At 41.1% G+C, this 25,911-nt stretch overlaps 1 protein-coding gene across 1 annotated transcript; it reads left to right on the top strand.

Moving 5' to 3' along the window:
- Positions 1 to 1,914: 1,914 nt before the first annotated feature.
- CUNH8orf89 (chromosome unknown C8orf89 homolog) lies at positions 1,915 to 24,530 on the top strand. Its single transcript, XM_067553515.1, has 9 exons — positions 1,915 to 2,026; positions 2,815 to 3,096; positions 9,521 to 9,572; positions 14,242 to 14,402; positions 14,936 to 15,092; positions 17,378 to 17,464; positions 20,744 to 20,854; positions 22,300 to 22,364; positions 24,200 to 24,530. Exons 1-9 carry the CDS (start codon positions 1,915 to 1,917, stop codon positions 24,349 to 24,351), a joined length of 1,179 nt encoding a protein of 392 aa, XP_067409616.1. The 3' UTR covers positions 24,352 to 24,530.
- The last annotated feature ends 1,381 nt before the right edge of the window (positions 24,531 to 25,911 follow it).

Below are 25,911 nucleotides of genomic sequence, written 5' to 3'. Positions count from 1 at the left end.
GTGGGATTCAGTTATATGCACATTTGTATGTGCATCTTTCTGGATAATTGCTTACAGATATGTTATTTATAAAAATTAATAGAAAACTACATGCTGTGCATTTATAATATGCCTGCGTATTAGCTTGGCATGGAGTTGGCTCAAAAATGGGAGAGAACAAAGATGAGCTTTATGTCACCTTTTCAGTCCCTCTCATATTGTGTGCTCCTCATCTACAGCTGAGGATTTAGCTCATGATGAGCTCACACAGTGTCTATTAAATACTACTGTAAATGGGCTTTCAAGAGTTTGAATGTGGATCAAACCAGGTTAATCTATTTTAAACAATATTAGTTTTCTTAACATGCTTGTAGTGAGGACAGTACTTCTATTGCAAGACTTCTTCTGATTATGGCTCTGTTATGCTAAATTTCATTTAATTGAAAATGCTAAATGTCCTAAGCTTTCCATGCTATTGAAATATGCAACCTTTTATGTGTCTGTTCTTCTGATAGTCCACAATCCTATTTAAAGAATCTAGGGCGTCTTCTGGGGGGCCTACTAAACATTGAAAGTTAGATGAGAAGAGATATTAAGTTAATAAGCAATGAATCATGTAACACTGTTTATTTGGGTCTCTTCCTAATTTTGAAGTCCATGTGAGGTTCATGGTTCTCTCCTAAAAATGGACATCCAAGTGTAAATGTTCCCTGACATGGACAGGGGGTGGTGTCCCTCCCTTGCTGTCAGTCTCCAAGGGAAGACATACCTCCTGGCTGCTATATCCTGTGGGGAGGCTTAAGCTAGAAGGGGGAAATTAGCCATTCTGGGCCTCTTTGGCTGAACTGGGCAGCCCCAACACCGTGGGCCTCAATCCTCAGGGGGATGACCAAGCATTCTGTGGTCCTGGTCCTCAGTGAGGGCTGGGCAGGCCAAGTGAATAATCTGTAGCCCTATGCAGAGCAAGCACACAGTCTAAAGCCAAGCACTCAGGCAGGGCAGGCTGGCAGAGTCAATGGTCCCTTGCCTTACATCGGGCAAGCCACCAATCTAAGGCCAAGCCCTCAGGCAGGGCAAGCAGACAATCTAAGGCCCAGCCCCTCAGGCAGCAAGGGGCAGGAAATGTAAACAGTCTATAGCCCTAGACAGGGTGAGTAAACAGGATAAGGCCCAAGCCCTCAGGCAAGGCGATCACCCCAAGGTTGGGGTAGGAAGGGAGCAGGGGGACGCAGGCCCACCCAACTCCACTGCATCCCAGCCCAGAGCCCTGGCAGTGGCAGGGTGTCCCGCCACTGAGTCAGAGGGGCTCCAGCTGAAACTCACTGACTTGGCTTCCCTGGGCCCCAGCTGTCGTCTGGCTTCCCTGGGCTCCTTCCTGCCTCCCTTTCCTGGAGTACCTGGCTCGCTGAGTCACCCTTAGTCTCTTCAAGGTACTTAGCTAGGGGTAGGTTCCACAGCCCCTTGACATCACTGACTGGCGGCAGGTCCAGCAGCTACTCAAGGCCACCGGTGGATGGCAGCTCCTCTAGGTCATAGGGCCCAGGTATCTCCTCTGGTTTGCAGGACTCAGGCAGCTCCAGCAAGTCCTCAGGGCTCCAGCTGGTTGGCAGCCCTGGCAGCCTCTCCTCAGGGCAGCAGTCAGACTCAGGCCCCAACACCAAGGGAGAGACATCCTTCTCTCTCAGCTGCCCTCTCCCAACTGAGCTGGAAGGCCTGCCTTTTACACTTCCCTTTCTGTCCTGCCTTTCTGCTTCTGGTCAGGTGGGGGTTCCACTCCCATCCCTCACTGTCAATTTCTGAGGGAGGCCACACCTCCCAGCCACTATAAGTCCAGCTCCCGTTCTCCAGGGCTGAGTTGGTCCCTTTCCCTGATCCACGACAGTGCGTCTGCATTCGTGTGCTGCCAACTGGCCCAATGCTGCACAGTAAAAGCAAATGGTTGTAAAGCTAAGTACCAGCGCATTAGTCAGGCATTTGTATCCCTCATCTGTTGGAGCTACTTCAGGGGTGCGTGGTCGGTCACCATTACGAAGGGACTTCCAAGGAGGTAATAGCAGAGCGCTTCCACTGCCCACTTCACGGCCTGTGCCTCCTTCTCGATTACCAAGTATCTCTGCTCCCTCAGGAACAACTTACAGCTCATGTAAAGGACTGAGTGTTCTTCCCTGTCAATGTCCTGGGATAGGACGGCACCCGCCCCACGGTTGAAGCATCAGTCTGGACAATGAAGCCATGTTCAAACTCAGGGCTGTACAGCATGGGTTTCCAACAGAGTGCATCCTTCAGGACTCAAAATGCCCTCTTGCACTCCTGGGTCCACTGTATGCGCACCGACTGGTTTTCGATCAACAGATTCGTCAGGGGGAAGCGATGGTGGCAAAGTTGAGGATGAATCGCTGATAACATGCTACCAGTGCCAGGAAATTGTCTGATTTGCCATTTGGTGTTTGTGGTGGGTTGTTCTTGAATGGCCTGAATCTTTACAACGAGAGGTCGCACCGTTCCTCATCCCAAGGTGTAGCCGAGGTATGTGGTCTCCCACCAGCCAATGCAGCGTTTCTTAGGATTGGCCGTCAGGCTGGCTTCCCAGAGGGCTCCAACCCAATCTTAGCCACCACCACCCACTGGGCCACCTTCTTCCCCTCCCACACCTCAGCCAGACACACACCCCTGCCGAGCCCCCTCCAGTCCCTCCCTCCCTCTCCCCAGGGCCACGCCCTCTTTCCTTTGGCCCCGCCCCCTGCGGCGGCCACACCCACCCAGGCCCCGCCCGTTCACGTGGCTCCCCTCCCTTGTTGCCTGGTAACCGACAGGACTGCGGTGTTCTCCCCGCAGGCTCCGGGGCAGGGCGGGCTGGCAGCGGGGTCTCCTGGCCTGGGGCAGTGGGCGCCGCCCGCCGCGGTGATTCGGTAGCTGGGCGGGGATGCTGCTGTCCCGGGCCGCAGCCCGCTGCGGACCGAGCCGCTGCCGCCGGGGCTCCTCTTCCTTCTCCTGCTGCCGCCGGGCCCGGCCCGGGCACCTTCTCGCCCCCTCCCGCCGCAGCTGCCCAGGAACTGAGCCCCGAGGACAGCGGCCCCATGAGCAGGAACCAGCCCCGCTCCCGCTGGGGGCACCGGGGTACGTGTGTGATAGCGGGGGGCAGCGGGGCGGGATGGGGCGAAGGGCTGCCATGAGGGCTACAAGAGTGAGAGGGGATTGGAGTCGGGGGGAGAGCTGGGATTGAAATCTAATAGTGTTCAGTAGCCCCATCACCTTAGCACCACAAGGCCACGCTCAGCTCTGTGCCACATGCTTGGGGGTATTTGGAAACCATCACACTGGAAATCATTTGATTAGGAAAAGTTCACTCCTGACGCAATTGGCTCCCGGACTTGCTTTGAATAAGGTGGCCAGACGTTCTGATATTAGGGGCTTTGTCTTACATAGGCAACTATACTCTCTCCCCCCCCCCCCCCCAACAAAAAAGGTGTCCCGATTTTTCCCCACTTGTTTTCTGGTCACCCTAGCTTTGAACCCCCTCGAGCACTCTCTTGTCACTGGCTGCAGCGTTCTCTAATAAGTCAATCACATTCCATTTTCTGATCTTTCAGTTTTTTCTCTCTTCTCCCTGAAGTGTGGTTCTTTATCCACATTTGCCTTGTCATATGTACAGATATTACCTGTATGGTATTACAAACAACACACTACTACTGTTGGCACAGCTCATGCAAAATGCTCTAAGCATTTTTATGAAAGATATGTTTTATTTCTGGTAATACTTAAATACAGTACTTTATAGACACTAATCTTTTAATAGAAGAGGTAATGTTTGGGTGGGGTTTTTTTAAGATTTCAAAACCTGGCTCATTATAACCAGGAAAATTCAAGGAAGGTGGGAAACAAAAGGGAGAGGAAATAGGAGAACTTGTTTGTTTCCTACTCTGATTCTTTCAAAATATCTTCATTTCAAATGCATAAATAACAACATTGCATCACACAGCTATGTGAGGGTCTCAGAATAACAGACAGAATGTTGGAACTCTGACTTTCCAAATAGAGTTAGCTGCATCATGGAAATGATCTCGTTTCCAGAGTGCTCACTGAATCTCTAATAGGTTGTTTACTGCTTAGCAGTGGCACCTTAATTTACTAACAGGATTGGTAGAGTCACAGTTTGACACAGGTGTTGGTTCCAAAGAAAAAATATTTGTCCCCTTTTCTGCAGGGTTAAAATACTTCAGTTGCTACTAGCAAAAAAAAAAAAAAAAAAAAAAGGAGGGGGCAGGGAGAGGGCTGGTTGGCAGGGAATGTTGAGGCGGAGAGGTAAAATGCCATGCTTAGCCAACCTCCCCTTCCTGCCCCTCCAACACACACTGTAGAACAGTGTTTCCCAACCAGTGTGCAGGTGTGCCATGACATTTTTTTAAAAACTACTTGAAGAGTTCTGGATTGGCTTGTGAACATTCATGAGTTCATTTGGAGACTGTATGGTGATGTGCCTCAAAATAATTAAAGGTATCAAGGTGTGCCATGGCAGAGAAAAGGTTGGGAATTACTGCTTTAGAAAACTAAGATACTGCAACATAAATGTTAAATAATAGTGGCCTGTGTTCTGATTCACTGGAGTTATCTCTAAAAACAGAATAGCCTTCTAAACAACACTAATGAAAATAACCCTAAAGCAGGGGTGTCCAAACTACGGCCTGCGGGCCAACTGCGGCCCGCGATCCATTTTTAATTGGCCCGCAGCAAATTCCAAAAATATACCAGAATATGGCCCGCACATGAAACCTGGCGGTATTGCACTTCTTGGTTTTAACTCTAGGTGGAGCTACTGAGTTGATCAAGGCAGTTCCTCTACAAAACAAAATTAAGGAAAGAAAAATTTTGCCACAGCGCACTGAAAATGACAACACCAAAGAAACGCAAGATAGCAAGTGAGTGTAGAAAATTTCAGACACGGTGGGAAAATGAATACTTCTTTATGGAAGTCAAGGGGAAGTGTGTGTGTTTGATTTGTAATGAGAGTGTCGCAGTGATGAAGGAGTACAATGTAAGACGACACTACGAAACCAAACATCAGACCTACATGTCCTACACTGGTGTGGAACGAGAACAGAAGGTTAAGCAGATGACAACTATCTTGCTAGCTCAACAACAGTATTTTTCCTGTGCCAAAAAAACTCAAGAAAATGCCACAATAGCCAGCTATGAGGTGGCTCAACTCATTGCCCAGCATGGGAAGGCTTTTTCAGATGGTGAATTCATAAAGCAGTGCCTCACTAAAGTCGCAGGAATAATGTGCCCAGAAAAAAGTCAAGAATTCGACAGCGTTAGCCTATCAAGAAACACAGTTGTGCGGCGAATCGAAGACTTGTCAGCCAACATAAAACATCAACTGTCAGACAAAACGTGTGCTTTTGATTTCTACTCCATTGCATGTGATGAGAGCACAGACGCCACAGATACCGCACAGTTATTAATTTTTTTGCGGGGAGTTGACAATAACTTTTGCGTTACGGAGGAGCTGCTTGATCTCAGCAGTCTAAATACCACAACAACGGATAAAGACATTTTTGAAGCTGTGTCAAATGCAATTGACAAGATAGGACTTAAATGGGACAAGTTGTGTGGAGTTACAACGGATGGAGCTCCAGCTATGACAGGCGAGCGCAAAGGAATGGCCTCTATGGTGTGTGCCAAGGTGCAGGAGAGCGGAGGTGAGGCAGTTAAAATGCACTGTATCATCCACCAAGAAGCACTCTGTGCCAAGACAGTACAGCTTAGCGATGTGATGAACACTGTTGTGAAAACGGTAAACATAATTCGAGTACGAGCACTCTACCACAGAGAATTTCAAACTTTCTTAACTGACGTTGATGCTGAATATGGGGACCTGCTCTACCATTCAGAAGTGCGCTGGCTAAGTCGCGGCTCCGTGCTTCGGCGGTTTTATTCTCTGAGATCAGAGATCGACCAGTTTTTGAAAGAAAAGGACCGACCTCTTCACGAGCTGAGTGACCCTCTATGGTTGGCAGATCTGGCGTTTTTAGTTGATCTCACTGAACACCTCAACACACTCAACAAAAACCTACAAGGCAAAGACCAACTCGTACCGCAGCTTCACGCACACATGAAAGCATTCTGTGTGAAGCTCCGACTGTTTGAGGCACAGTTGCGCACCTTCAATGTCGCGCACTTCCCCACATTGTCCGAAATCAGATCTGCGTTTCCAAAGGCCGATCTCACTGTAAAAAAGGGGAAATATGTGTCTGTGATCACATCTCTCATGACAGAATTTTCTCAGCGCTTCCAAGATTTTTCTACCATTGAGAACGATATCAAGCTGTTCGCGACTCCCTTCATGATAAATGCAGAAGAAGTGGAAGAGAGTCTGCAATTAGAACTTATAGAAATGCAGTGTGATGATTCTCTGAAGAATCAACATCAGCTTCTCTCCTTACCTGACTTCTACCGGAGCTTGGAAGAAGCCAAGTTTCCTCTGATGAGACGCCACGCAAAAAGAATGATGAGTCTGTTCGGCTCAACATACATATATGAACAAACATTTTCTCTGATGACGCTGAACAAAAGCAGATTGAGAACCAAAATGACCAACGACCATCTCTGTGACGTCCTTCGCATCTCAACCACAAAACTGACTCCGGACCTGCCAGCAATCCTGCAGGCCAAAGCGCAACTTCATTGTTCCCACTGAGCGCAACCGTGTTCCCCTGAGTTCAAAATATATTACACGTTCCATGTGTTATTAAGCCCTATTACTTAATAAATGTAATCATTTTATGTTGATAGCATTTTTAAAACAAATATTAGTTGATCTGTTGACAATCCAAACTTATTTGCACAACAAGCTTGAAATATAGTATATAATTTATTTTATATCCCCACCCCTTCCAGGTCTGTCAAGAAGGACCACCATCCAGAAGCAATCAGAGGCAGCTGTTTTGAGAATGAACTGCCAACCTTTTTTGTTCTAAAAAAAAAATCCCATTCATGAAAAGCAGTGTTGTAGGCTGATTGATTTAGTTTACTTAAATAAACCACGTGAGGCAATACGTACTTCATCTCGAGTGAGTGGCCCGGCTGTTTGTGTATTTTATCGCATATGGCCCTTGCTGAAAAAAGTTTGGACACCCCTGCCCTAAAGGAATAAATACATAATGAGATGTTCAGATAGCCAGTTGAATACATACTGGATTTGCCTCAGAGCATGTGAGAGGAGCTGAGAGAAAGTAGCAATCTAGAAATGTAAACCTAGTTTGGTTAACTTCTTTCGATACTTCCTTTGTTAGATCCAGATTTAGACTTTTTCCTCAATATCTGATTGGAATAGGACAGATTGGATAGAACCCTCTCTGCAATAATAAATGCTTGGTAATAAATAACAGCAAGTAACCTGTTGTTAGAACTTGATTTGTACATCATAGGATTGTGAGTTACCAAGACCTAATTCTGTTTCCATTGAAATCAAAGATAAAAATTTAATTGACTTCGTTACAAGCATGACCAGAGTCCCAGTTCTGACATACGGTTATTTTGAACTTCACTTGGGACTGGTGCCTGGCACTGTTATTACTTATGTAAAGGACACTGTCCTCAAATATTTTAAGCTCATAATTTACATTTTCTGTAGGAAAAAATACAAAATCTAATAAAAAAGAGAGTTCAGTATGGCGTTCAGTATCAGTTTATTGCTATGGCAGTGATTAGGATGCCACATTTTATATGAGTACCAGTACATAAAGCAGAAGAAAATGGGGTTGTGAAAAAGACACTTACTTAAACACAGATATTTAATAACTAACAAAAATGGTATGCAGTTATAAGTATTGAAATCTGGAAACATAAATCTGTTTTATAAATTTTACTTATTTTTTAAATATACCCAGGCTGAAAAGGTCTTTAAAAAAGACATACTTTTAAAACATAAGGTCATTTCCTGCCATTGACTTAATGGGCAGTTCTCTTAAAAAACAGTGAGAGAATTATAAACTATTTTACACACATAATTTATACATTTATATAGAACCTTTCATCATGAAGGATCCCAAATTGCTTTACAAACTGCACATAAGAATCACATCAACCACATTTGAAATACAATCAACTCAGCGGTGAAACATGACACCTGTTCATAGAATCATAGAATATTAGCGTTGGAAGGGACCTCAGGAGGTCATCTAGTCCAACCCCCTGCTCAAAGCAGGACTAACCTCAGCTATATCATCCCAGCCAGGGCTTTGTCAAGCCTCAGCTTAAAAACCTCTAAAGATGGAGATTCCACCACCTCCCTAGGTAATCCATTCCAGTGCTTCACCACCCTCCTAGTGAAAAACTTTTTCCTAATGTCCAACCTAGACCTCCCTCCCCTGCAACTTGAGACCGTTGCTCCTTGTTCTGTCATCTGCCACCACTGAGAACAGCCTAGCCCCATCTTCCCTGGAACCCCCTTTCAGGTCGTTAAAGGCTGCTATCAAATCCCCCCTCATTCTTCTCTTTTGCAGAATAAACAAGCCCAGTTCCCTTAGCCTCTCCTCATAAGTCTTGTGCTCCAGCTCCCTAATCATTTTTGTTGCCCTCCGCTGGACTCTCTCCAACTTGTCCACATCCTTTTTGTAGTGGGGGGCCCAAAACTGGACACAATATTCTAAATGCGGCCTCACCAATGCCGAATAGAGGGGAATAATCACTTCCCGCGACCTGCTGGCAATGCCCCTCCTAAAGCAGCCCCATATGCTATTAGCCTTCTTGACTACCAGGGCACACTACTGACTCATATCCAGCTTCTTATCCACTGTTACCCCAGATCCTTTTCTGCAGAACTGCCGCCTAGCTCGTCGGTCCCCAGTCTATAGCTGTGCATGGGATTCTTCCTTCCTAAGTGGAGTACTCTGCACTTTTCTTTGTTGAACTTCATTAGATTTCTTTTGGCCCAATCCTCCACTTTGTTTAGGTCCTTCTGTATCTTATCCCTACCTTCCAGGGTATCTACCACTCCCCCCAGCTTAGTGTCATCCGCAAACTTGCTGAGGGTGCAATCTATCCCATCCTCCAGATCATTAATGAAGATGTTGAACAAAACCGGCCCCAGGACCGACCCCTGGGGAACTCTGCTTTTGACCGGTTGCCAGCTATACATGGAGCCATTGATCACTACTCGTTGAGCCCTATGCTCTAGCCAGTTCTCTATTCATTTTATAGTCCATTCACCCAACCCATACTTCAACACTGTATAAGCTATACAGTTTAGAACAGGAAGTAAAAAGTACCCAATCTAGTTGAAAATTCAGAGAATTTGGATAGGAAGTCAGCATTTGGCCAGGACATTAGGACAATACTAATGCTAAGGAAAACAAATCCTATAATTCATTTATATTAAAGGCTGTGGTGGCAAGGTAATTAAAGAATTTTGCTTGAGATTTTTTATGTAAACAGTAATTAGTGGTTTTTTTACCATTTTCTTTTAATATTATACATATACATATATAGGAAGTTAGTTTTCTGGATTTTGAATGTAGTTTTATCACTTTTTGTGTTGCAGAATCTCATGTAAAAGAAATTAAATACCCAGAGTCCTCATTCCTCTCTGAATGGTAAGTCTGTTAACATGGTGTGTGACATAAATGAGTAGTATTCTCCCACAAAATACATGTTTTTTAAAAACTATGTATACTTTTCTTTCTACTTGGATTCACCACTAGCCTACTCTAACTATAGTTTGATACTGGAATAGGTCAAAGAAAATATGGAGGGATTGGTCCATGAAACGGTAGAAATTATCTTTTTCTGAATTTATCAAGCTACTGGCTGTTGTTACAGAACATTTCTAAGTTCAGCGTGTGAAGCCATCTTTTAAGAAGAGAGAAATTAGATGAATATCCTGTTGTCATATATGGTTCTCCTTTCATGGGTAGAAAGGAGAATTGTGTATATCATTTATGCCATATTTGGTCTTTAGCTAAATAGAGTACAGTACTTTATTGTCTGGTTCTCATCCTTTTCATGAATCTGAGGTACAGTATCTGTCTTCTGCCATGATTTGCTATTCCTTTTTTACTTCCAAATTGCAAAACAAATGTGTATTCAATTAACTATTACTCCTTGGTGTTACAATCCACCAGAAATACTAAGTCACAGAAAAAATGTATTTTTATGTCTGACATTTTAATATGCTAGTGAAATATTTTCATCTGTATATAACCTTGAGGAGAATTGCATCCCCATCACCACTTTTGGTGTGGACTACACAGAGCCCAAACCTGTAATCATTGAAGGCTATATAAAAATCATCTCATTACAGTTACCTGTATTTTCTAGTAAATTCTGAAATTCAAAATGAGTTTGTGGAATTTTTTTCTTTTAAACATAGGTTTTTTTGTTTATTTTGGTGGGTGCATACACAGAGAAAATCCTCCTAAAGCACTGTGCTCTTGAATCATTGACAACAAAGGTTTATTTGAAGATGCTGTTCTGCATTATAGAAGTAGATTCTATCAAATAAACTCCTTCCAGCGCCATCCTGCAAAAATACATAATTGGAGAAGCATGATGTTTATTAAAACATACAAGAAAATCCTCATCTATGTTGTTGCCTCACCGTCCATAGAAAAACAAATTTTTTTTTTGAGACCTAGTAAGGTGATTAGAATCACTACTTCTGACACTTCTGACTTAAAATTCCAACCATGACATAGTTCATTCCAGAACCTGCTCACTTCTTCACTGGTGAGATTGCTTTCAGAAACTGAACTGCCTGAGTAATATCTGTTTGCATTCCAGTAGGCGATTCTGTTCCACATCACTAAGAACTTAAAGAATTTCTTGACATTATAGGTTTTTTAATAGCTTTTCTTTTCATTAACCTAAACAGTTTTCCATTAACATACCAGTGTTACATCTGTTTATTTAATGTCTGAAAGGATGATGTAGAACCACTGTAATGGTTCCTGTACTGCCATCCCCCAATCCCAGGCCATCCCTCCCAACAGAGGGGCATATTGTTGAGGCATCCTACACAATCCCTAGTATCAGAACAGCCCATTGGAGTCATTGGAAACCAGCGTAAAACACAACTAACTACTGTCAGTTCTACTTGTAACTATTGCAGAGTACTGAACAGTTATCCAGAAGGTCTCAAGATCTGGAACTGGATGCAAAAGTGTCAAAGCTATCTTTACCACTCTTCCCCTCCCAAGTTGTGCCAAGTGTCTGGATCATAGCATTGGTTTTTTTAACATAAACAAATGATTACAATACAAAACAAAATTATAAAGAGCAAACTACAGCCTACACTTACTAATAGTTACCTTTCCTTCTAAGAACTATTAACAGTGGTATGTAACCTGTCACTTAAATCAGTCTCTGAACCACATGACTGGAGGATAGCTAAATGTAATGCTGATTTTTTTAAAAAAGGCTCCAAAGGCAATCTTGGCAATTACAGGCCAGTAAGCCTAACTTCGCTACCAGGAAAATTTGTTGAAACTAGAGTAAAGAACAGAATTATCAGACATATAGATAAACATGATATGTTGGAAAGGGGTCAACACGGCTTTTGTGAAGGGAAATCATGCTTTACCAATCTATTAGAATTATTTGAGGGAGTCAACAAGCATGTGGACAAGGATGATACAATGTATTTGGACTTTCAGAAAGCCTTTTGACAAGGTCCCACACTAAAGGCACTTCAGCAAAGGAAACTGTCATGGGACAAGAGGGAAAGGTCCTCTCATGGATCAGTAACTGTTTAAAAAGATAGGAAAAAAAAGATAGGAGTAAATGGTCAGTTTTCATAGTAGGGAGAGGTAAATAGTGGGGTCCCCCAGAAATCTGTGCTAGGACCAGTGCTGTTTAACATGTTCATAAATGATGTGGAAAACAGTAAAACATGCGGTGGCGAAGTTTGCAGAACATACAAAGTTCTCAAGATGTTTATATCCAAAGCTGACTGTGAAGAGTTACAGCAGAATCTCACAAAACTGGGTGACTGGGCAACAAAATGACAGATGAAATTCAATGTTGATAAGTGCAAAGTGTAATGCACATCAGAAAATATCCCAAGTATATGTACAAAATGATGGGGTCTAAATGAGCTGTTACCACTCAAAAAAGAGATCTTGGAGTTATCATGGATAGTTCTCTGAAAACATCTGCTCAAAGTTCAGTGGCAGTAAAAAAAGCTAATAATATTAGGAACCATTAGGAAAGGGATAGATAATAAGACAGAAAATACCATGACACTGTAAATCCATGGTACTCCCACACCTTGAATACTGAGTACAGTTCTGGTTGCTTCATCTCAAAAAAATATATATTACAATCGGAAAAAGTACAGAGTAGGGCAACAAAAGTGATCAGGGGTATGGAATAGCTTCCATATGAAGAGAGATTAAAAAGACTGAGACTCTTCAATTTAGAAAAGAGACGACTAAGGGGGAATGTGATAGAGATCTATAAAATGGTGTGGAGAACATGAATAAGGAAGTGTTACTTAATCCCTTAACATATCACAAGAACCAGGGGTCACCCGATGAAATTAATAGACAGCAGGTTTAAAACAAACATAAGGATGTATTTCTTTACACAAAGCACAATCAACCTGTGGAACTCATTGCCAAAAGTGAAGTATAACTTGGTTCAAAAAAGAATTAAATATGTTCCTGGAAGATTTTGGTTCATCAATGGCTATTAGCCATGATGGTCAGGGATGCAACCTCCAACTGCCAGAAGCAGGACTGGACAATTGGATGGATCACTCAATAATTTCCCAGTTCTGTTCATTCCCTCTGAAGCATCTGGCACTGGCCCCTATCAGAAGACAGGCTACTGGGCTAGATGAACCATTGATCTGATTCATTATGGCCATTCTTATAAAGTAGGTTTTCCCCTCAAAGTTCAGTCTGTTACAGAGCTGGCTGGTTTCATAGGAACAAGAATCCAATCTTTCACGAAAAACACCCCGTTCAACAAGATGAATGGATCTAGAGTGCTTTTTCCCACTCTGTTATACTGAAACAATCTTTTGTCTTTATTCATAGATCACAATGATTTGTCTGTTACATTGTTTCTTTTTCATCTCCAAGTGGTTTCATTTGTTAGCAGTTGTCTGATCATTTTCCATTGACTGTTCTGTGGTGGGGCAATGGTAGATAGTTCAGCCTTGCATTACAGTTAACCAGGAAAGGGTGGCAACTCCCTCCTACATGAGTAGGCTGACACCAGGTAATATTATTACTCCTCTTATTTGGGTGCCTTGAGTGAGGATGAGGCCAAATGACCATCCACTTTTGTTCTTAATTGGTATGCAGTTAGAGATTTGGATAAGGCAGATAACTTTTTCAGTGAGGTTTTGTAGTAGCTGACATGATCATCACTACCACCACCACCATAGATGCTGATACATAGTGGCAGCCTGTGATTTGCAGGAGACTATACTGGTGACCAGAAAAAGTTGTTTTTTACAATTAAAAAAAAAAGTTGACCCTGGTTACTTGAGCATTCAGTACACATTACTAAATATCTCTCTTAATAAATAAATTAAATACATTTCATGTCATTTTTCAAACCCATGATTCTGTCTTTTTGTGTCAGGAATCCAAAACCAAATTAGTTAAGGAAACCCATCCAATCCCACAATCCTTTGTTGTTACAAAAATGGTGAAATTGGACTGATAGTAAAAAACTCTAGGTGGTTTGGGGGTTTTGTGAGGCTATTGGCGGTTGGCATACATGCTAGAAGGTGGGGAGGGGCGGAGGAAGAGGTGGTATAGCTGTCTATTTATTGCCTGAGAGTATTTCGCCTTCGTAATGCACAGCATTAAGCAGTGGAAGCTTTGTGGCTTCAAGAAACTATGGAGCCAGCTAGACAGCCTCTTGAAGCAATATTTTCCTTCCCCCGGAGCTGAATGTGTTGTGTGGTGAGGAAGAAATGGCTGAGAGAACCTGAAGCAAGGGTTGGGGATGAGGCAGGAGTTGGGTGGGGAATATGGTTCTTTCTACCTCCTCCTCTCACTCCTGCTGGGTCCTAGTGCCCTTGACATTTTACTAACTTGTTTTGTTTTTCAATCAGTGGGGTGCAACCCAACCCAGGTTCCCCCTTACCGCCTACTTCTGGATAATTTCCCGTGTGTTGAGATGTCCTGCTTCAAAGTGTCTGTATATATATTTGCAACACCATTTGTAACTTAAGAAAAACATTGATCACCTTACTCTTTAAACATTATTTGCATCCACTGTATCTTTTGCATTTCATACCTGAAACAGCAGATCGCTTTCATCTCAGGCATCAAAAGAACAAAAAATACCAAGTCTAATTTCTGACCACAAATGTCTGAATAATAAAGCCTCAGGAAGATCATTGGGATGTTTTCCCTTTGAAAATAGCTGGAAGAGCGCATTGTTAAAGACACAAAGAATAAAAAAAGGTAAATGGTTAAGCTTGTCATTTTATGGATTACAGTATAGTTAACTTCATTAAGAAGCTGCCCTTTCCAGTGCTGCAAATAGGGGGATAGAACTTCTAGTGCTGTATTTCTCCAAGCTTAATTTTTGGTATTCACAGCCCCATAAAGCCCCTTAATTAAGGCTTCTACATAATCAATCTGTCTTGTGTGTGTCTTGTCTTTATAAGGGCCAGATCCTTCTCCCTTTGAAGTTAATAGAATTTTAACCATTGACTTCAGGAGGAGCAAGATTTTGCCTTTAATTACTAATATGCCTTTCATTTCCTGATATTTCTAGGGGTTTTTTTTCATATGACCATGCATTGAGTGAGACGTGGTTTTTGTGAAATGGCTTCATTTTTTCAAAACAAATAACCCAATGATATATCTCTACTGATTTCATATTTAGTAAAAGGAGCTTAACAAACTCATCTCATGTATACTCCTTAATATATATTCTAATTATGATCAGATGCTAATATTTTATGTACACTTCTGTGAATATCTACTTTAAGCAGAATACACTTCAGCCTTTGGCTTGAGAGACTGCAAGGAGAGTGCTGCAATACCAAACCTTACTCAGGGAATCCAGAGCTATCAAGAAAACTCATCTCCTATGCTACAGATGAAAAACGGATTTGCAGATGGTGCTGCTAAAACATTTCCAACTGGGTATATGTCTATAGTCAATGTTTTCCTATAAATAGTATTTCTTTTAGAACTTTATAGATTTTTACAATCAAACTGCACCCTGGTCATTTTGTATCTGAAAAGAGTTGCAAAATTGGTCAGGTACTTGATAGCTTTGTCAAATTAGTATTTGCTGGAGAGAGTGGGAAGTGAAACTTGTAGTTTGTTTTAACATCAGCCTCCTGGTAAATTCCATCTGTAGCTGTGAAGAGCGATGATGCTTCTGTGTTCCACTGAATAAAAGATTTCTTCAACAGAAAAAAAGTTAATCTTTTTGATTGGAAAAGAGGATCCACATCTGGAAATATGAAGATCTCTTACTGTCTTTATAGCAAGTACCTTTATGGACACACTTGTGAAATAATTAAGTTCTTATATCTTGGGTCTAGACCTCTAGAACTAATTTGTGTCTTAGTTGAGATAGTAGATTAGTCCATACCTCTTACAGGCATCAGAAATGCCTTTTTGATACAGAGAACATCTTCTGTGTTAGCAGTGACCAGATTAGGAAGAATATGAGGATTATTACCTTGAAGTTGGTTTTCCAATATGTCAGGCTTCCTCCTCAGCATATTGATTTGTCTCAGAGTGTTCTTATTTAGGGTTGGTCTACAGTAGAAAGTTTTGTCAACAAAAGTCAGCTTTTGTCAACAAAACAGTGGAGGTTTACAGACTAAAATGCTTCTCCCACTGATGTAACTCCCCTGCTATGCCGACATCATAAAACCACCTCACCGAGAGGTGTAGGGCTTATGTCAGTTTAGTTAGGGCAAAGCAGTGTTAATATAGACACTTATGCCCAAAGAAATTTGTTAGTCTTTAAGGTGCCACAGAACTCTTGCTGTTTTAATATAGACACTGTGTCCCTTGCATCCGCTGTGGGGCTGCCATTCTTGTCAATTTCATCCCTTCTGGGAGCCCTGAAATTGACAAGAAAGCCCCCCTCCCCCCAGAGCTGAGCAGCTGGTCCTGGGAGAAGCCTGGGTCAACCTTGTCAGTTTCACAGCTGAACCATGAAATAGACAAGGCTGCCCAGCTCCTGGCAGGGAGGTGAGAAGCCAGGGCAGTTGAACTCCACTCCTCAGGGGCAAGAAGCCCCAGGAGAGGCTTCCTCCGGCTCCCAGCGGGCAATGGGGAGGAGAGAAGCCTGGGGCTGGCTCCTGGTGGGGAATGGGGGGTGGGAACAGCCTAGCAGGAGCCTGTGGGGCTCCCCACATTGCCCCACTTAAGTAGGTGAAAGTGATCCTGGTGAGGACTCACTCCACCAACCCAAGGAGGGTAGTGTGGACTTCAGCCAGCTTTACTGCTGTGGCTGTAAGTCGACCTGTATTAGATAGATATCAATTATTAGATACAAACAAAAGCACAGATAATAGCTAGGTGGACCTTGCCTACACTAGAAAAATAAGTCTGTTTGCTTCAGTTGGAACTCCGTGCTTTCTACACAGGGGTCCACTGAGCTTACATATACAACTAAGCAGTGGAGTAACTTTTCTCAACAAATATATTTATCTTCATTCCTTTCCCTATCTCCTATCCCTTGGTCCCTCCCCATCTAAAAGATATGATGGGGACAAGTCCCCTTCTTGTAATTACATGAGTGTTATCCACAAAGCAGCTTTGTCTGCATCTTTTTTCTTATGGTCTCCAATATGGTTTTCAGGTTGCTGCTATGTTTGGATAAACTATCTATCTGGTGTCACTTCTGGACATAAATAAATATAAGGAGTAAACAATGCAAAAATAATATATGACACTTAGTTTTCAACACACCAACTTCCTAAAAATATGCTGTTCACAGCTAAATTCAGTATCTGTAATATTCTGCTAACACTAGCACATATTATAGCACTTTCATTACATTTTCGTTACAACTTGCTAATGAATCTTTTCTGAATCATTGTTCTTGATAATGATAGCGCAAACAATAATTAATGACAAAAGAATATAATCTGTACTCAGTAAACAAGAGTGGCCTTTCATACTTGCAGTTTGCCAGAAATTAACCCATTATTGAAATTTTTGTTGGACTGTCTCACCTAACATACTGTAGATGGAATTTAGTCATAATTATCCTGTGATTTTATAATAAAAAATACCAATTAAAGGATTCCTGTTTCAGACACGTCATCTCACAATGTTAATGATCTTTGAGTGTGTTCTGGGGTGGTATTCAGTGAAACTTGTTATACAATGGATTATAATTTTAGTACAGACCTTCTCTATTATCTGTTTAAATCTTGCTATAATTTTTTTGGCTCTTACAGTAATGATGAGCGTAATTGTGTGCCAACTTCATACATACTTCCACCGACCCCATCACAATACTTAGGATACGAGTTTTGCAAAAGCAGGTAAGTCTCCATTTTATATTATTTATCACTATTCCCTGAAAAGTTAAGATTTTAATTCACTGAATATGCAAAGAGATCTTGGTAATGTGGTTCTTAAAATGTAGCTCCTTTTTTAACTGCCTTTTTCTAATACATATGCAGTATTGTAGCCATGTTGGCCCCAAGATATTAGAGAGACGATGTGGGTGAGGTAATATCTTTTATTGGAACAACTTCTGCTTGTGAGAGAGACAAGCTTTTGAGCTTACACAGCGCTCTTCTTCAAAGCTTGTGTCACCAACACAAGTTGGTCCAATAAAAGATATTACCTCAGCTTCTTCTCTCTAATTAGTTTAGATTATCATTCATCAAATCATCACAGCAAGAAATCAGATTAGATCATGAGGTTGACCCAAGGAAAAATTTCTTTGAATTAATCTTGAATCAGGAGACTGAAGGACATATTTATTGTTCTTTAAGCTAACAACCCCAACTGAGGAATCCTGTCTTGACTGTGAAATCAATTCACCAAATGTAGGACATGACTGTCGGTTTTGAGTTTAGAGTCTGACTGAGGGGAGATTACATGGTCAGAGAGCTAAACTGCACTCATCTAGTCTTAAGAAAGTACAAAGACCAAATTTCTTTGTCCACAACCTCTGCTTTCTCCTTAAACCTTACTGTTGCTATAATAGCTATTATTCTGCTCTCTCACTCCTTTCCCACTTCACACAAATAGCACAGAAAAAAGGTGATTACTGAATCAGACTCAAATAGCAGCTCTGAATAATGGATCTTTTACCTCAGAGACTTCACCAATTTAGATGATGGATTTAGGATTTGCTTTTCAGGTTTCAGAGAATTGTTAATGGTGCCATTCTTAAATACATACACACTCCCGCTCAATTGACACATTCACACCCTAATAGAATAAGGAGGCATTCCTCTCTTAAGACAACACCTAAAAAAAGAGTTTGAACTTTGCTTTGTGGTCTTAGGATTTCAATTGCTGCAGTTACTGGAACCAAGCAATGTAGAACCTGGTCTGAGCTCTGGACACCAGTGAGGGGATCTTGGATAGTAGTAGGCTGGTCAGGCTGGCATAGCCAAAAATTGGAGTTTTCTCTTCCTGTTACCCTGGGTAGTCTGCCCAATGGGAATAGGAGGGGTATTTAGCTGCAGATTGGTGGATTGAGAGAGTACACTTTTTTGCATAGTCTTGACCTTGATGAGGTGATTCCCACTTACTCTGCCTCAAGGACCACTTTCATATCTTGGGGGGGCAGTTAGGTGGTCATTGTATTTTGGATACAGCCATCATGGCCTAAGCCTCTCCTGGTGAGCAAGCTTCAAATTTGAGCTCACTGTGGAAAGTCCCACTCAAAGATGACCATTGTCTGGAAAGAGCTGCTTTTATATCTTAGAAATATAAATTCCATTTTACATCAGCTTACTGAAGTGTTCCCTCCTCAGAGCTTTTCCCATCTTACTTTAATAAGATGCATTGCATTCCTATGCCATCTTTATCATAGAATCTCAAAGTGCAATCAGGCTCATGTGAAGTAAATAAATAATATCCCCTTTCTATAGGTGGGGGAAATTAAGGAAGAGAGGGGAAGAGACTTTTCCCAGCACACACAAGTTCATGACAGAGTTGACTCCTGACTTGCAGTCCCATATTCTAACCACAAGCCTACATTCCCTTCGCTGTCCTCTTCTGCTTTAATGCTGTCCTGAATGGGCTCTTCATTCCTATGTCTATGGAGAACCTACTACAGAAAGTGTTTTGTTTTTTCTTCCTTTTTGTATCCCAGTTCCTCCCACCCTTGACAGAAGTATTACTTCTTAAGAAGGTTTCTGTTAGACAGATATTCTATCCTTGATCATCTATGTTCTTCAGGCACTATATACGTTATAATAAGGGCTAAAATAACTTCTCAAATATTTGCCACTGTTGGCACTGACTTAACATCATACCTTTTGGGGTATATCTGCACTGAAACTGAGAGGTGTCATTCCTAGTGTGGGTAGACATATGCACACCAGCTCTGACTGAGAACTATAGCCTAAAAATAGCTGTAGGCTGTGCAGCTTGTGCTAGCCACCAGAATACAATTCTATCCAAGATCCTAGGTATGTTCTCAGGCGACTAGCTCAAGCTACCACCCCTGCCATCATGACCACAATGCTATTTTTAGCACACTATCTTGATCTGAGCTAGCATGTGTATGTTTGCCCAAGATGGGAATTACACCTTTCAACTACATTGTACACATAACCTTACAGCCAGTTTCTTCTTTCCTAGTTCCACCCTCACACCTCCCAACAAAAACATTTACTCATTTTCCCATATGTTGAATACTCCAAATCAAATCTATAGGCTTGTGTACACAGAGAATTCTCAGGAAAGTTAGCATGAATTAGCTAGTATATGAATTTAAAGTACAATGGCCTCTTCTCTACTAGCCCTCTGTATAGACACACTTCTATTCCGCACTAAGAGCGCCTTTTTGCACTTCAGCTTAATCCATTTTCACTATCAATTTCACACTAGCTATTCCAAGTCTTTTCCTTGTATAGACAAGCCCCAAGTTATTTAAGATTCCCACATACTTACTCCTGTCTCCTTCCCACATTTTAAAAGTGTGTGCTATAGTTTTACCAGGAACATTCAGTCTTTAGGCTGCTTATCGATTAGTGCAGTGTTTCCCAAATGTTCAGAAGTTCCCCCCCCCCCCTTCAGGAAAATTAAATCAGCTCTGCACCTCTTCAGCTCTACTGTGTGTTGTTAGAGGCCTTCTCATAATCTAGATCTTCAGAATATACTTCCTTGCCTTTTTTACCTGCTTGAGCAGTGAAATAGTTAATAATGCATCCCACAAAGTGGGTTTCTGCCCATGAAAACTTATGCCCAAATAAATTTGTTAGTCTTTAAGATGCCACAGGACTCTCGCTGTTTTGCTAAAAACAGAATAACACGGTTACCCCTCTGGAACTCAGTTAATAATGTGTATGTCATGGGGCTCTGAGTTAGCACCCATTGAAATAAATGTGACAGTTCACACCTCAAAGCTGTCTGATTGTTTAAATGAAGATTCTGTAGAATAATTGATCCAAGGGGATGCACCCTGCATTTGGGAAACACTGATTATGGCACAAGATCACACAAGGGTTGGGAGTGATGGGGAAATAACGGGTGAGAAACAATATTACCACAAGAGCCTTCCTCACAGTACCAATTAAATTAGAAATCCTGCCCTTCTCAGTCACTTTCTGAAAGATGACTACTTCCTTCGGCAGGGGAGACATACCTGTGGTGGATCTACAGAAGAGAGGACTAGATTCTTGGAATGCAGGTCCACTGAAAATGCCAGCCATTCATGGTGGAGGTGGAGAGATAGGAGCTTTGAGGTAAGGAATTTTTAGTGTAGATGGGGGAAATGTAACCCCAGTTCCCTTTTGAAAAGAAACACATGATAGGGCATGTGTACAGGAAAGGGGGAACTGGGGAAAAGAGAAAGAGAAAGGACAGTGGTTTAAGTGTTACTGTCAAAAGCACTTTTTTTCTTGTATAAGCTGCATCTCCACTAGGAGAGTTGCCAGAATAGTTCTACTGGTGTGTCTATACCAGCAAACCCTTTAAGTGTAGACAAGGCCTAAAATGGCAGAACACTGGAGAAAGTCAGATATGGAGAGGAATCTGTATAAAAGGTAGATAGCGGGAGGAGGGATATGGTGAAAAGATCAGACTGTTCTCTGCTCCTCTGGCAAGAAGGTTAGTATGTATGCACTTTTGTTACTTTCTAGTGACTTGTTTGTAAAACATTGGACAGAAAACTGGATGTTCTATCATCGTTGTGTTCAACCTTTCACTTGTAGTTAGCAACACAAAGGACATTATAGTCTCGTGAAATAAAATTCCAGACTGTGAAAAAGTTAAAAAGACCACAAAAGGGGTTACTGCTTCAAAGTTAGATGGAACAGATACAGTTAAGTACCAGATTAGGATGTTTTCATATTACCTAGACCTAAATGCCAAAGGATAGATCCTAGCACTCTGTTCAATCCCTTTGTGCCATTCTGGTGGCATAAAGGAGATGGACTGTCCTAAGAGGATAGCTGTGAACTCCCCTGGTGTAGGGGGAATCCCTTGTGGCATAAAGAAAACATCTATTTTTATATATCTAACAAAAAATGTTTTTTATACAGTTACTTTTGGAGATGGACTGGTTTGACCTGTGACCTCCTGACCCAAAAGTACTGTCTGCAGAGAAGAGCCAGGATAGGTGGTTGCTAATCCTTCCCATTCCATTCAATGACATTTAGGAGATCTTTTCTTTGCTGTTCTTTATTGTCTATAGTTGTAGCAATTGATTTGATCCCTTAGGTCTGCCTTTGAGTCTTTCAAATTTTGCTGATTATGGATACTTTGAAGGGGGCCCTATAGCTAGAGTGCAGGGCTAGGAGATCACTGATCTGGGTTCTGTTCCCAGCTGTACTGCTGATAAACTTGCCCTAAGCCACAAAGCATCATTTCTGTGCCTCAATTTACCCATCAGAGTGAGAAACTAAGAATATCAGTATTAAGGATTTAATGTTTGTAATGCAGTTTTCGACAGTTAGATGAAAAGGGCTATGGAAATGTAAAATTATAGAATTCAAGAATCCTTTCAACTGCTCATCAAAAAGACAATCTTTCTCAACTCCCTCAGATTTTTGAGAACATCATTAGGAAAGTCACTAATGACTTCCCATACAGTGAATAAATTTAGCCATTTTTATTTATACTATCTATAAAATGGGTGGGTTTTATTCAGATATATTAAATCCAAGACTTTTCATTGTGACATCCATAGATCCAAGAAAAATAGCCATGTTTCCAGCATATATTCACTTCCAGAGGGACCCAGATACAAGTTTGGTAAGAAATGTATAATTCTTGTACGATTTTAGTGTTCAGTTCTTGTCAGATGCTGTTAGAACTGAGGAGTTATAGAAGGGACAACTCTAAGGGCTTGTCTACATGAGCAGTTAGTTCGTGGCAACTCAGATGTGAATCTACCCCATGCTAGCCTGCTACATACGTGCCTTTCTGACCCTTCAGACGTGCAGTAACAGTTTGTTAATGAGCTTTGATCTAGTCCTCTTTCAAAGAGGACTACACCCTCATCTTGCTACAAACTAACTCTTCTTGTAGACAAGCCCTAACTTCTAACTGCTTTACGATATAGTTTTCTTGTGCTTTCATGCCCCTTTTGAAAACTGTCTCCTTGGTGATCAAACTTCTTGAAGTTCTGATGGTTATATACATTTATTGACGGAATAATGTTTACAGAGAAGGATATGAAGCAATAACAGCTTTTGCAGATAGCTAAAAACCAGAAAAGCTGGGATGGATAATTGTGCAAGTCACTTACTTTGAAAATACTGTCATCAGCTATTAGGAGTTTTCCTGTTCTAAGATGACAGAAGAGTTGCATGAATAGATATTTCTTGGTTTTTGTATGGATTTGAATTTTTTTGGCTCAGACTTTCCATTTGTCAGTTCAATTTCATGAATAGTTGTCTGAGGGAGTGGCCTGTATGGAAAGAGTAATGTGACACAACACACCTACTCATGTCATTTGTGAGTCAGTGACATTTCACTTTTTTCATGGTTGTGATTGGAAGACATTTAAGTAATACATAAAATGACAAAAGGATACTTGGCACTCACAGGGCTTTATGAAGTGTTTTGTAACTGTAGCCTTCACAGAATCATCCCACTATCCATATATTATCAGAGACACAGGCTGCGACTGGCTCAAGGCCAGAGAGAGCATCTCTGTCAGAGCTGGGATTAGAACTGAAGTTCCTCGTTTCTAATCCTATACTCCACTGAGTAGACTACTGGGCTCTAGACAGTAGGATGAGAGCAGAGAAAAGATTACTTGAATGAACCCACTGACAACCAGTGTCGCTACATTTGAGAAGGAAAATAGCTACCTGCAAGTATGTGAAACAGCTGTATTGTGACTTTTTCATTAGAAGACGATGTCTGGAAGTTGTTACTTCTAAACTCATTTGACCATATTAGCCACTTAAACTTTGCTATGCTGAAATACCGATCAAGCAAGTACTGTTTTTAGATTAGTGTGGTTCCAAATCACAATTGTGTTTGTACTGCTTGGAAGGGTTGGTATGTAGCAAATTAATCTGTCAACAGTATCCTGTGTAATAGTTTAATATTTATAATGACACTGAAATAAAAATGTCTCCAAATGAAACACATACCTTTGTTATTAAAAGCCATTTATGTAAAAATAGTAAAATACTTCTACATGTGGTAGTAGATGAGCTAAAAAGCAATGTGAAAAGTAGGAGAAAATGAATAATATTGGGTCTGCAAACCAGAGAGCTATCAGTTTTTTTCATAATTTGCCAAAAATATTGTAATTAAAAATGTTGATTTCATACATGGTTTTTGGCAACTCTTGCGTGTCCACTGCCTCTTTCAATGTGGATTTGGCTGTTGGAAATTCACCATTTTAAAATACATATACTGTCAAGACTGGTTTTCTTGAATCTTACTTCCCCATGTTGAGGTTTTAAGTTGAAAGTGGAATGCCAAATTTTAGGATTAGATTAGTCATTCATTAAACAGAAACCAACCTTTCAAGTAACTCTGTTGAAGACTTATTTCTTATTAAAGATACTTAAGACCTATCTTGATTTAGAACTGTTGAATCACTGAGTTTCCCTCACCCCTCCCCTTAGGTCATCACCATTTCACAGATCCTTTTGCGGGAGCTCCACCTGAATACATACAGAGACTTTCTGAAATGAAGTCATTTCAGTGTGAAACTATACGTGAAGAGAAAAACAAAAAATGGAAAAGGGGCAAGAAACAAGAGACATGGACAAGCTGATGAGCAAGAAACAAACTCTTCTGGACCCTATTTTGTGAGCTAAGATTGTTTTGCCCACTGAAATCCAAAAACTTTGCTTTTAAATACAGTATGATGCTAAATAATGATTTACCTGAAAATCTGTTTAATGTAAATAAACTGTAAATACTAAATCTTGTGATATATTTAATAAATATTTATATATTTATACAGAGCAGTGTGCAGTGTTTTCATTACAAAGTCATAATTTGTAAAGACATAGATTACAGTTTGTATAATGTAGATTTGAAATATTAATCTTTAAATGAGAAGCAGACCTTTGATTGTATTAACTCTGCCACTAAAAACCAGCTATGTGTACACATGAAAGATAGTTTCCACTACAGAAGTCTATCTTTTGATAGTATGTTTAACCTTTAATAGATTTACTTCTGTACTAGATAAAAGGGTAATTTTATATAATTTTAATGATCTTATCTTATTTTACAATTTAATATATACAATTACTGTTCAATTAATAATGAACATATTTGGATTTGGTCACTTTATTAAAGATGCAATAACTGTATGCAGATTTGTTTACAGGTCTGCCTTTCATTGAGTCTTGCTTCATAATTTGTAGGAGAACAAAGAAACCTGTTTCCCATAACATGTTAAAATTAAGTAGGAAGAAAAATTTCCACTATGTGACATAGTTTCTCCCATATAAAATACACTATTTGTATGCCAGCAATAAACTTTGGACCCAGAGTTTCCTCTTTTTCGTAAAACTTGCCTCGACTAAGCTGGTGCTTGGGAGATTTGGTGCAGGGTGTGGATGGAAATTCTACCTCCACAGTATGTTCTCTCCTGCCCAAACCCCTGACAGTTCCTCTGAGGGATTGCCTTCAGAATTCTGGGAGATAGGCAAGAGGAAGGATAGGTTTCCCTGGATTGTCTCCTTCTCCAATCCCATTCCAAATATTCCAGGGAAACCAATATAAATTTTGTCTGTATATTAATTTGCAATTGCTTCATACCATGAGAGAGCAAGGTATCTTTTGGAGGGGTAGAAGTAGGGAAGTCCCTGGAAACATGGTTCCTGCAAGAGCTGTATTGTCCAGGTGTCATCTCCTCTGGATCCCATAAGATAAAACCCCAACACTACTTCAGAAGTAGAATGAGCAAATTCTGCATTCACGATGGAAGAATTCCTAGGAACTGCAGCATAAAAGCACAGTTGTCTCCCCTACATGGCTTATTTCTGCCTAGCGGAAATGAAATCCAACCCTTAACTGCCACAAACTACTTTAGGGCAACATTATTTTTAAAATATGCCCCTAGTCTTCTGCAAGTAATTAGAAAAATTTCCTGCTAGGCAAAGAGTAGCCCACAAGCAATGTCTAATGTTCTTTTAAATCCATTAATAAAGGCTGGTGTACTTAAAAGTATTGTGTACAACTGGTAATGTGATAATTCCTGGTTCTCTTCTCAGAACTCTCACACTTGCAATAGCTGTTTTAGAGTACAATGAAAAAACTGACTTGTAGTGTCTGAGTGACATCAGTCATCTCATTGTAAAAATAGTGATGTTTCCCCCTC

Source organism: Emydura macquarii, unplaced genomic scaffold, assembly GCF_026122565.2.
Source record: "Emydura macquarii macquarii isolate MOO-44397 ecotype Brisbane River unplaced genomic scaffold, CSIRO-AGI_Emac_v2 contig_1477, whole genome shotgun sequence".
NCBI classification, from domain to species: Eukaryota; Metazoa; Chordata; order Testudines; family Chelidae; genus Emydura; species Emydura macquarii.
The sequence above is the reverse complement of the archived record's forward strand: the minus strand, read 5'-3'. Positions and strand labels throughout refer to the sequence as shown.

Bases quoted from the DNA above. Each gene is read 5' to 3' on its own strand.
- CUNH8orf89 (XM_067553515.1), top strand. From the start codon at position 1,915: ATGGTTGTAAAGCTAAGTACCAGCGCATTAGTCAGGCATTTGTATCCC. The intron at 14,403-14,935 runs GTAAATGGTTAA...ATCTACTTTAAG, and splicing joins GACACAAAGAATAAAAAAAG to CAGAATACACTTCAGCCTTT. The intron at 20,855-22,299 runs GTAAGGAATTTT...TGACATCCATAG, and splicing joins GGAGAGATAGGAGCTTTGAG to ATCCAAGAAAAATAGCCATG.